This window comes from Pseudonaja textilis, chromosome 1 (genome assembly GCF_049901715.1).
Source record: "Pseudonaja textilis isolate UNSWEBS1 chromosome 1, rPseTex1.2, whole genome shotgun sequence".
In the NCBI taxonomy this organism is placed as follows: domain Eukaryota; kingdom Metazoa; phylum Chordata; class Lepidosauria; order Squamata; family Elapidae; genus Pseudonaja; species Pseudonaja textilis.
In genome coordinates this window covers 252,028,356-252,040,451 of record NC_141990.1, presented here as the reverse complement: position 1 = coordinate 252,040,451, position 12,096 = coordinate 252,028,356, and the positions used below count along the sequence as shown (strand labels likewise).

At 36.5% G+C, this 12,096-nt stretch overlaps 1 protein-coding gene across 2 annotated transcripts in view; it reads left to right on the top strand.

Annotated features, from left to right (window-relative positions):
* The window catches only part of PRMT3 (protein arginine methyltransferase 3), a 69,140-nt gene that overhangs the window by 18,037 nt on the left and 39,007 nt on the right, over window positions 1–12,096 (top strand). For both annotated transcript variants that reach the window (XM_026706444.2, XM_087921260.1), the window contains 2 exons: window positions 2,850–2,971; window positions 7,050–7,149. In XM_026706444.2, coding sequence (XP_026562229.2) covers window positions 2,850–2,971; window positions 7,050–7,149 — 222 coding nt within the window. The remainder of the gene's footprint in view (window positions 1–2,849; window positions 2,972–7,049; window positions 7,150–12,096) is intronic.

The following is a 12,096-nucleotide window of genomic DNA, read 5'->3' as shown; positions in this document are numbered from 1 at the left end:
CTATGATATAAAGAATGGTCTTTATTTTTGTCTTGGAGCTTGTATGCTTATTATTCCTGCAGAGCTCTGCCTTGCTAGCCTGGAAATTGGATAGATTTATTAAAATTGCCTCAATAGTCCTTTGAATTGTTCGCATTTTACTATGTTCACATCTCAACATAAAATGTAAACATGCCTTTCCCACTCCTGTGAATCTGCTGAATTTTTGCGTACTTAATTATAGTAGGTAGAATCTGAGGAAATTGATATATTTAAATGATTTATGTGGCAGCTCATCTCACTATGATTACTTTGGGTTGGCGTACAAAGGTTAACACAACTATTACAACAGATAACCCAAATGCACATTGTAGAGGCATTTGTAGAGATTCATCAAGTGCAGTAGATGTATCATAACATTGTGCCTCAATCATAGTTATTCAGTGATTGAGGAAGTTGTAGAATTTTAAGTTATTTGTCTGCATGCAACTTCCCCTGCTCAGTGACATACTGAAAAGAAAAAGGTGAATCCATTAGAGTTGCAGATCATTACCATCGTGGTCATTAACATATAAAGATGAAGAAAACACTTGTTTATAGCTTATAATGGCTAGAGAGTTATCTAAAATTTCTATGTATTAAAAAAAGTTAAATATCTTAAGTCTAAATAAACACTTAATAAAACAGCAGGACATTTTAAAAACACCTCATTAACGTGCAGAATGAGTTCATTTTAAAGCAAAAATCTTTTAACTTATTTCAAAAAATGGACGATTTTTACTGCCATGGCAACATTTAAAGTATTATTTGCAAGGAAAGAGATGCATTTCCTCTATGGTTCTGCTGACTGGCATATAATTATAGTTAATCTATATAAATAAGAAAAAAATATAATTGTGGTGACATTTTCTTTATAGTTGGCATTTTTTAAGATAATGAATAGACTGAGATCCAGCTTTGCCAAAAAAAAGAAAGAAAGAAAAAAAGAAAAAAGGCAGGGGTCTGCTTCCATTCCATATTGCTATGATGGAAGGTCATTGTTTTAGTTCCTTCTGATAAGTATTTGGAACACCAATCAGAGAAGCTTAAGAAAGTTTAGATATCATTGTGACTAAAGTATAGGAGATTTGCTTTTCAGTTACCTTCAGTTACCTTTCAGTTGATATTAATATTATCCTTTTCAAGCATGTGTCCTATTTTGTCTTTTGGGTTCACAGGATTCTTCTTCTTGTTGTGCCATATCAGTCATCGGACATTGGCAATCATGTTGGTGATCCTATTTTTATCAACAGCCACACAAAAAAGTGCTGTTGAGTTTTGTCCAAGCCAGTCCCTTAGATTTTGAAGCCATGATTTTCTTCTCCTGCCTGGACCTTATTTGCCTTCAATCCTTGGAGGATTAAGTGAAGTATGACATATTTTTCTGAGTGTCGCATCTCATGTCCAAAATATTCTAATTTTTGCTTTTTTATGGTTTTCATGATTTTCCTTGGCTTCCCCAGGCAGCTTATCACCTCCTCATTTCTGATTTTGTCAACCCAACTTATAAGTAACAGCCACCTGTAAATCTACATTTGATTGCCCTTCCTTAAAGGGGTTACTATGAACCCAGCTGAATTGAATAATTGTTGTCCAGTCTTTAACCTGCCATTTGGGGACATTTTATGGAGATGGCAGGTCATTAGCTACAAAACAAAACAAGCCACAGAACTGAAGAAACGTTATGTGGATTCCTTTCATCCCTGGGAATGACAGAAAATGCATTGGTCACTCTTGTTGACTTTTGACAGGGCTTAAAAATTCTGCTAGCTCTTTCAGCAGCTTTTCAAACCAGTTTGGTCCATTGGTTAAAACACTAGACTAGAAAGCAGGAGGCTGTGGGTCCAACTCCAAGCTTAGCCATTAAATGCAGCAGGCTGACCTTGGGCCAGTCATACTCTCTTACCTCACATAGTTGCTGTTGTGGGGAAAATAGGAGGAAGTAGTATATTCTATGTGCGTTTTGTGAGGTCAGAAATAGGCTCCTGGCCAACCAGCATATCCTACTGGCCAACCCACCACTTGGTCTTCCCACCTTCATTTCTTTCTCTTTCTCTTCTCAACTCATTAATGCTCATTTCTTTCTGGTCTTTTCTTCCCACTTTGGCTCAAAATATCATTATTTTGGTCCATGTTTCAAACAAAACAGCATCACTTTATTTGATATTTGAACCAAAACATTCAAAATGCATGTTTTATTTCAGGTACCAATCCTTGAACAATACAGCTAATGCAGTTTCTTCCCTTCCCCCACTTTTTTTTGTGTGGAGAATGTAGATAAGTCTTCATTGGATGCATTCAAAGAGAGGCTACACAGCCATTTTTCCTGGGATTCTTTAATTTGGATTCCCGTGCTGAACAGGAAGTTGGACTTGATGGCTTAAATGGCCTGTTCCAGTATTGTGATTTAAATGTTTCTTTCCTCTGGTCTATTGGCAAGCAATTTTGTTGAAGGCTGCCAGATGTTCTGGTACTGTTGGTTGTTGTGAATATCTCAGAATTGCGACATGAGTTCAGAAGTGCAAATGTTTTTTGTTCTGCATCTGAAGATCAGTGTTTTTTATGGACTGAGGAGACATCTGTTTATAACAGCAAGCCTTTAAATGGTTTTTAATCAAGACTCTAAACATTGAAGACTTTCAGTATATCTTTTAAGGAATTCAGAATTTTTAAAATGTTATATTTTAGAACTCATTTCTCATTAACACTGGGTGTTCATGATTATATTTCTACAGATACTGTTTAATAACTTCATTCATTGTCTTCATCATTATTTTGTAGCCATTATCTGATTGCAATAACTTGGTATTTTTTCCCTTGCATCTCATTAGATTGTGCTAGATGTTGGATGTGGCACTGGAATCCTTTCCATGTTTGCTGCCAAAGCAGGTGCAAAAAAGGTGATAGGAGTGGATCAATCTGAAATCATTTATCAAGCCATGGACATCATTAGGTAGGCACCCTTCACAGATTTGAATTCATCAAAATCAGATAAATGATAATCTTAAAATAAAAATGAAGGGGCTTAGAAGCGACTTCAGTTGCATCAGACTTATTTTTGTTCCAAGACTGGGAACTAAGTGGAAGCCAGATATTCCTGGGCTTCTAATAAAGACATGTGACCTGTAAGTAGTCCATGTTTTAGTTTTTTTATTTTCTGCTGCGTAAAATTATAACTATGCTGTTCAAAAAAAGTCAGTGTTATACATGTTCAGGGAATAATCCTCCTATAATGCATCATTTTATTTGCAAGCAGTGGGGAACAGAAGTACTCACTTACTTTGAAAGGTTGGTTTATTTCTTTTTTGAAAGCAGTACTTGCCCACTGCTGTCACTATGATTTTACAGATAGGAAATCATTTGATTTATTATTTGCAAGAATATGTTAAGTCATATATCAAAAGCAAAACGTCTGCTGTATGGAGTATGGAATGAAGAATAGTGGATGCCATTTACTTGTGTCAGTTTCAACTTATTTCTCAGAAAAAAAGTGGAGGGGTATCAATGCATTTGGCTGCATCTGTATTTTTGGTTTATTTTATGTCTAACAAATGTTATTAATTTTCAAACTGTCACACTAGACTCTCAGCTGTTATAAGAGCAAAATGGGTATTTAAAATACATTCTTGAAAAGTCTAAAACAACTATAAAACCAATTTTTAATAATTATTATATATAAATCAAAATCAAATTAAGCATCCTATCATTTCACACAGGGCCCCCAAATATTTCAGTTTCTAAAATTTTCATAGTATCTAAAGAGTAGTAGCCAGTATAATTTCCCTAGGGAATTTTACTGAAAAACCTAAGTCCTCTCCCTTCATACTTTATGACATGGGAAGGTTCGCAAACAGTTTCTCTCAAGATGCACATGTTGATTCTGGTATGAAAAAGTCTTCCAGCTAACTCATTGCCAGCTCACATATTGGTGATGGAAGGATAGGAGTTTATACGCTATGATGAGTTTAAATGAGTTAATAGGAGTTTAAATTGCACCAAAAATCTGATAGGAAGCTGGTAAAAATGCACATAACTTTTGGTGAAAGACAACAGGGTCACTACATTCTGGATTAGTTGTAAGTATGATCTTCAGAGGCAGATTTGATCCTGCAACCTTATCTTGGAACACATATATTAACCTTCATTCATGAGGTACCAGCATAGTACATTGTAATAATTTAAAGGGAGTGAATATTTGACATCTCCACCTGCACAAATTAGAACTGCCTCATGAGGTAGAGATGGTAAAATAGTGCCCCCATTTTGCCAAAGCAAAAAGCAAAGCCAGAAGCAGTCTAGAAGAACATAATGATCAATTGTATCAAGACCGATGAGAGCTCTCAAAGAGTAGGGCTATGCTACCGCAATCCAAGTGCGAACAGAGGTCAACCACAAGAGGGACTAGTGCTGTCGCACTTTGAAACAAATCTAAAAAATCTTTCTCTAGAGTGCTCTCACAATGACTCCAGTCTCAGTAACCTTCCTAAGAAAAGGAAGGTTAGAAACAAGATAATAGTTATTTAAAATGGCATAGTTCAGGAAGAAGCGGGAACTAGATAACCTTGGAGAAGGAATATAGTTATTGAGCAAATATTAATTGAGCCCAAGAGAGGAAGAAAATGTTAGGAAGAAACTTAAGCTGCAGGGCAAACTGCATCTTCTTTCAGAGTTGCAGATATAATATAACCTCCAAAAATGAAGCACTGATCTTCTGGAGTTGACTGTTGCTCCCTCTCCTGGTTTCTGAAACAGCTGGGAGGGGAACATGGATCCAAACTGTAAGTGGCTGAGGACATATTAGAGAGCACCCTATCACTTCTTTACACTCCAGTAGCCATAATGAATCCCAGCTAAAATGACAAAACACTGTCCCAATCACCACATTGAACTCTGTGTATGAAGAGTTGAGACAGATGAATCTGAGTGGCTTTATCCACACAAAGCAGCCCATTCATTGCATTGGTCAACCAGATAGGAGTCTATGCAAAACCCTCTTCCCAAAGGAGTACTCTAAATAATGTCACTGCCTGTAAGTACATTGAGAGAAGAAAGAAAGTGTGTGCTTCTCCTGTCTTTTTGCCACAATGGAGGCTTGAATTTGAGTTTGATTCTCCATGCTTGGCCAACTTAGCTTCTTGTCATCCTTCACAAGTGTGTCAATCAGGATATATTGTTTCATCTCCTGAAGTTTCTCAGTAAACAAAAGTACATCTCAAGGTAATGTGTGTGTGCGTGTTTATAGAAAGACATATACACACACACCATTCAGGAGCAATTTCATCATATGGCCAGGCCACCTCTGCAAGCAACTAGGTGCTCATTGGAACAGCTGGTAAGAACCTCTTCAAGTATTGATGGAATCCATTTGGATTTCACTTGTTTTGTTTCAATTGGTGTTTGGGAAGTATCAAAGATAGACCTAATGCCCAGAATTAAATGAGAAAATGACATTAATTTCAAAGACAACATTACTCTTGATTGGATGCCGGTAATTATTTTCAGCATAAATATTGCCAAAGCATCTGAATTTGACTAATATTTTATATTTGGTATGGCATTAGTGAGTTCATGAAGCTTTTCACTCATAGTTTGCTTTTCTATGGTGTTTATCCACTAAAATGCTAAAATTGTAATGAGGTTACTGGCTTCTGTTGCACGTCAGATGTAAGGTGATTGTAGTATAATAAATGTTTGAGATAGAATTTAGCTAATCATTGTGGTAGAAAAATAAATCCCAGTGGTGTGAATAATTATACTGTCCTGTCTGGTATTAGCTGTCATGACAATGGCATAGAAAAGAAAGATTGATAAGTTGCGCTTCCCAGAAAGTAAGTGCTATTAATCTTGAGTAATTTAATCTTGAGTTTCCTTGCACATATTTTCATTTAAAATATGAAACAATAGGATATCCATAAAGGAAATTGGTATTATACCATCATGCTTCAGCTAAAATATTGCAGTTAACTAGGATGATTGTTTTCACAAACACAGAAACATCAGTTACTTTACTATAACTTAGTTGTGTCATGTATGGGAGGAACCGGTTAAAACTTCCATTTATCAACAGTTTAAAAAATCATTTTGTGAAAGTAAGTATCTGAATATAATTCTTTTATTAAAAAAAGTTTACAGAACACTTGTATATTCACTAGGTTCAAAAACTGAATATTTGGTTAAAGCACATTTGACTACTAGATATTTTCTCCCAAGTTTTCCCTCAGTCACCAAAGCAAACTTATATTTGTATCTGATCTTATAATTAAAACTTGAATTAAACTGTAATTCATTTAACATAGTTGTAACAGCAGACCAATTGATTTGCAACATAGAGTGCATTGCAAAACCATATGTTGATTTTGGGTAGCTTCTAATAGATGGGATGTATAAAATCAAATGGGTATTATGTCTTGGAGAAGAATAAGCTGTGTTATATTAATAAATGATTCCACATCTCAGTCAACAATTTTCTAATACTGTTACAATGCTTAATGGAAGCAGTAGTTACTTTCCTAAACTATTGAAAAGCATCCTTGAGATGCAGAAGGCTAAAAACACTGCAGCTATCTGGAAGAAATGCCAACAATTCCCTTGGAGGTATTCTCCCATTGCTGGTTAATACCTTTTTTCCTTAGGAGAAAACCAGAGGCACATGATCCCAAGCAAATATTTGAAAATGAAATGGCTATTTTTCTACTGAACCCCCCAAATCCTGCTAATCTGTGTTAGTAACAGATAGGGGAGGATCTGTTTGTAGTTTCCCATAGGTCACTCCAAAACATCCATTCTCTTAATGTCTTATAAGCAAAACATTCTTGGTTCTTCAGTACTGTGTTCCATAGTATCTCATCTAAAATTAAACAGAGGATTCCTATGCATGTATGATTTGCAATTCATGAGTACAGACTGTGCAAAAAACATTTGTGGAAAATCTCTGTAATTATAAGTACTTATTAATAGTAATGTTGGAGTGCTTTTAGGTAAAATGTAATTAGAAAACATGACATGCCCTTGCCTTTCTCTTTGCCTTGCAGGCTCAATGGACTTGAGGATAGTATTTATTTGATCAAAGGAAGAATTGAAGAAGTTGATATACCTGTTGAAAAAGTTGATGTGATCATATCTGAGTGGATGGTAAGAAAAGAAATATGCTTTGTTAAAAATGGAGCCATAATTTCAAATGTGCCAAAATATTATATGGCAAATGGTCATGTTTTTAATTATTGTAACTATTGTGTTCTTGTTCTAAAATGACAGGAAATAATTTGTACCAGTAATGACACAATAACATCTACTTGAAATATTGTAAACTAATATTCCCCCATAATTTGTCATAGCCATTAGGTAGCATTTAAAAGGAAGCATGAAGCACATATGTGAATTTACTTGTGTGCAGATAGAATCCAGAATGACAGAATTGGAAGGAACCTTGGAGATATTTTAGTCCAGGGGTTGCCAACCTTTTGGACCTCAGGGACTACCAACTCATAATTTTAAATCCCAGGGACCACTAACCGGTTCTGTGGGTGTGGCCTAATTTGTGGGTGTGGCTTGGTGATCATGTGACTCAGTGGGCATGGCTTGTATGTAACTATTATAAATATTTATATAAATATTACTTTTTTATTAAAAAAAGAGCAACTTTTACCCCAAGCAGGCAGGCAGATTGAGTTGCTCACAGAATCACAGATTCATTCAGAGATCTATCTATCTGCCATCAGCTAGTTCAGTTTGTCACATAAAATTGGCTTGCAAGCAAACTCATACAATTTGCTAGTGAGCAAACTCCAAAATTAACTCACAACACACCATGTATGTAAATATTGAATTTTTTTATAAGAAAAAGAGCAACTTTTACCCAAAATCAGGCAAAGCAGGCAGGCAGATTGAGTTGCTCACAGAATCATTCAGTGATCTATCTATCTGCCATCGGCTAGCTCAGTCTCTCAAATTTGCTTGTCGTGAGTCTGCAGTGAATAATAGAACCTGCAGTCCTGAGGGAGGTTCGGTTGTGCTTAAAAGCAGAGCTGAAGATCTAAAGACTAGAAAGCAAGAAATCCAACCATTTCCTGCTTCCTAGCTAATCTAAATTTCCTGGCACAGCAGGATACCTGATGGTTGGAAAAAATAGCAATTTAGCAGGCAAGTTTGCCAGGTAAGGAGTGAGTGGGTGGAGAGGGTTCCCACAGGATATGTGGGTGGTGCAGCCTTGTGTTTCTGCACAGCCTGGATTAATTGCTTTGGGGGGATGCTCTGGGGGTGAGATTTCTCTGCGGCTCACCAAAATTTTCTCACGGCCCACGCCATGGCCCACCGGTTGGCGATCGCTGTTTTAGCCCAACCCCCTGCTCAAGCAGGAGACCCTACACTGTTCCAGACCAGTCTCTTTAAAACCTCAAAGTACCTGAATACTTCAATGATTGCACCAAGGTACAATGACACTGCAAAAAAGGGCTGAACAAAACTAGTAAGACAATATTGATATTGATATTGATATGAGCAGACTTCAATCCAGACAGAATTGTACTTCTGTTCCTGTGAGGTATAGAATTTTAAGAGGAAATTACGTTTAACACTAATTAGAGTAATTTTACAAATATTAAGCTGTGAAATGAAATCAGCTGTTCAGCATGCTGCTGCTAGGTTTTCCGAATATTCATTTTATTTGTAAAGGGAGACAATTCACTCAGCACATACCCTTGGGAGAAGTACCTGAGCGTATTTTTCTTCACACCTTGATGATTTAGATGTCGCTACAAGAAGGAATTAGTGCGAAGAACAGGCCATGTTAAATTCATGGGCAGAATTTTTCTTCTAAAGTATAAGGATCACTTCCTAGCAGTCAATGCTAGGTGTATATATAGACACACATGGACACACATGTAGGTACATGCACATGTATGTATAGATCTAAATAAACCCACAAAGAGACAAAGCGCTGACCAGCAGTATCCTCTGCTACTTTTTATCCAGAGCATTTGGCAAAGCAGTAGCACTTAGACTTATAGACTGCTTCACAGTGCTTTAGAGCCCTCTCTAAGTGGCCTAGCTGTTTCCGAGAAACTATCTGTGTGATTTAGCTGTTCACTAACCAATTATCAGAATGATGTAGAAGTGGCAGTGGACCACGGGCTGTACTAGGTTTGGCTTGAAAAAGTGGCTTTGAAAAAGTTTTTTTATAGCTACCTTCTGCCTTCATCCAATCTTGGTCTTATCAGTAGGTAGTGATAGTGCATAGTAGTTCTGTTTCCAGTGTCCCTGTGGTTCCTTAGTCAAATGTTGGGCGAAGAATCTACAACAGTGATTTGTCCGTACCCCTGACTTTGAAGCATTATAGCTAATAAATATATGAACAGCAGTAACTGGTCACATTTGCCATTTCTTTTATCAAGTGTAGGTGATAAATTTCTGGAGGGGAAAAAAACTTCAAATGAAGGGAGGTTGACAGATGTAGGCCAGGACTGATGTTTGCCCAGTCCTGATAGACAGTATGCAGGAATTTGAAGAACTAATGTTATGTGGAAAGACATGGAAGACATTTCTTGGGATCAGTAGAACCCCTGAAAAAATGATATTGGAACCCATGTGTGCCGTAAAGCTAGAAAATAGACAGGAAATGAATGTTCGTAGAACTAAAGTTAATAGTCTTAGAATGTTTTAAAATAGTTTTTTCATGGCTTAAAATGACAGTAAAGGTTACCTTACCTTACCAATCTTATCTTAGATATTAGCAGTAGCATAGCATCAAAAGTTATAAGACAATATGAAATGCAATAATAATACCAAAAATGTTTTGAAAGCAGAATGAAAGATAATTTTAAATAAGTTGAACTAAGCCTAGAGCTTTTTCCAAGGTTTGAATCAGCTAGCTTGGAATAATAAGGTTTTTTGGAAGACTTTTATTTTATTTATTTATTTTTGGAGAGAGAAATTAAGTTTTGCCCTAAAGCCTTAAAAAAAAACCATTTAAGTGCTGTTGCATATCCATACAGCAATTTTATTTGAAGCTAACCTGAAATTGCAAACTTGCTATCTAGAAACAAAATTGAATGAAGGAGCATTTTTGTTCAACAGCCAATATCTTATTTTAATTGTTTATTTCTATAGTTTCTCTGAATCTTGATATACAGATATGCTTCTGTCATCCAGCTATGCAAGTATACCTCACAAAGCCCTTACGTCCTTAATCTATTTGCTATAAGCACTAACAAATACTTTTAATAATCAAAACACTTCTATAATATGCAATAATGAAATATCATTTTTTGTTCCTCTAAGAAAAAGCAAGTCATTTGTATGTTTTCATTTGGTTGCTATTTTCAGCCATTAGCATTCTGCTCACAAATCTGTGCAGTACAGAATACTTTGCTTTAATTAATTTTGAATTAATAATGCAACTATTTTTAAATTATTTTTTTAAATTTGCACCTTGACCATGTAGAAGCAGGATAGTCTCCAAGCATCATAGACCAAAAATGTCAGGTATAATTTGCTTTCCAGATGGCACCCCTACAGGTGAGGCAGCAGCCTGTGAAATTACATTCTAAATTACAGCAGAGAATTAGCACCACACATACAGCAAAACATTTTGAGACTGATGATGAATGACTCAATATGACAGACAACCCCTTAGCAGCTTACAGGACGTGATATTGCGTAAGACAACTTGGATGGTTAAGGTAAAAACTGCAGTATCAGCCTAGGAAATATCAGAAGAGAACCGTGAGATCCTAAGAAACACCAGTTAGTTTATTGGTCTGCTTTTTTAGCATGACTGAGAAGGGTAATTATGTATTAGTGCAATAATTGGTTGCTTCCAGTGATGGCTTTGTCCTAGCAGACAACATTTGTCCTTCCCAGGGGTGTAATACCCAATTTTCATTACACCTTTCCATACTATGTGACACATTTTTGTGGAGGATTCCTTGATTTTCAGAGCAGAATTCACGTACATGTGAGGGGGGAGGGAGTGCAGTGCAGGAGGAAGAACAGCAGACATCTTGGGTCTCCTTGTGCAGAGAGAAATGCTCCATAGAGATACAAAGGTACTGTTGGATGCAGATATACATATGTCCTGCTATAAAAAACCTGCTTGCCATTTGTCCCTAGGGTTGTTGTTTGTGCAAACAGCAGCTAGAGAGAGAGAGAGCTGTCCAGTAGGAAACTGATGAAGGCTTTCCATCAGAAGCATTTTCTGGATCAAGCTGTTCTGGCTGCTATTTTCTACAAAATAAAATTGCTATCTTAAGCTTGCTCATTTAACCCTCAGTCCTAAATAAAGTTGAGCTTTCTTATCAATGGAAAAATTGCTGATTTTTCACTGCTCTGTTCTTTTTATATATATATATGGAGAGAGAATAGATTTCCTGCCCTTTTGCATATGTTGAGATTCAGACTGACCTTTCCAAGCTATGCACAATTGGTTTGAACTCTGAGAATATAATAACTGGCTGTTATATAGAATTAGGACTTGGTGTTCAGCCTTTTGAGAGAAGCCCAGTCCTAGCCCCCCACCCCACCCCTCTTTGCTTTCCAGTGCATTGCTAAGGAGGAATTTAGAAACTTTAATTTCCTTTGTACATTAACACAATATCATCCAGGCAGACTATGATTAAACTTAAACTTTGATTTGTAGTTCAAGTACAGTTTGTAAATCTATTTCATTTTATACATAGATTAATTTAAGTTTTAGACAGAATGTTAAATTGCTATTGTTCTAAAACAAAAGCCAAACTTACAGTTTCTTCATTTGCAGCCATGTTGAAGAAGTAGAGATGGGCTGGGAACTAGAGCGTGTACATGGCCTATGAGGAAGCCATGCTTCTTAATACAAAGCTATTCTTTTTATCCCATAGTCAGTCTCTGGTCTTGGGCTTATTCTTTACATTTTATATGCATGTCTCAAAACCAGCAAAATCTCTTGAGCTTCTGTATAATTTCCAGTAGGAGCCTTTTCGTGGTAAGGGGCCTGCACTCTTCTCTATTAACCATACCTTTAAGTGGGAGGGGAGGGCATTTAATTACTGCCACCTCTGAGCCTAAGCATTCCTGTCTTTGGTAGTTTTGTGGCAGGAACTGTGT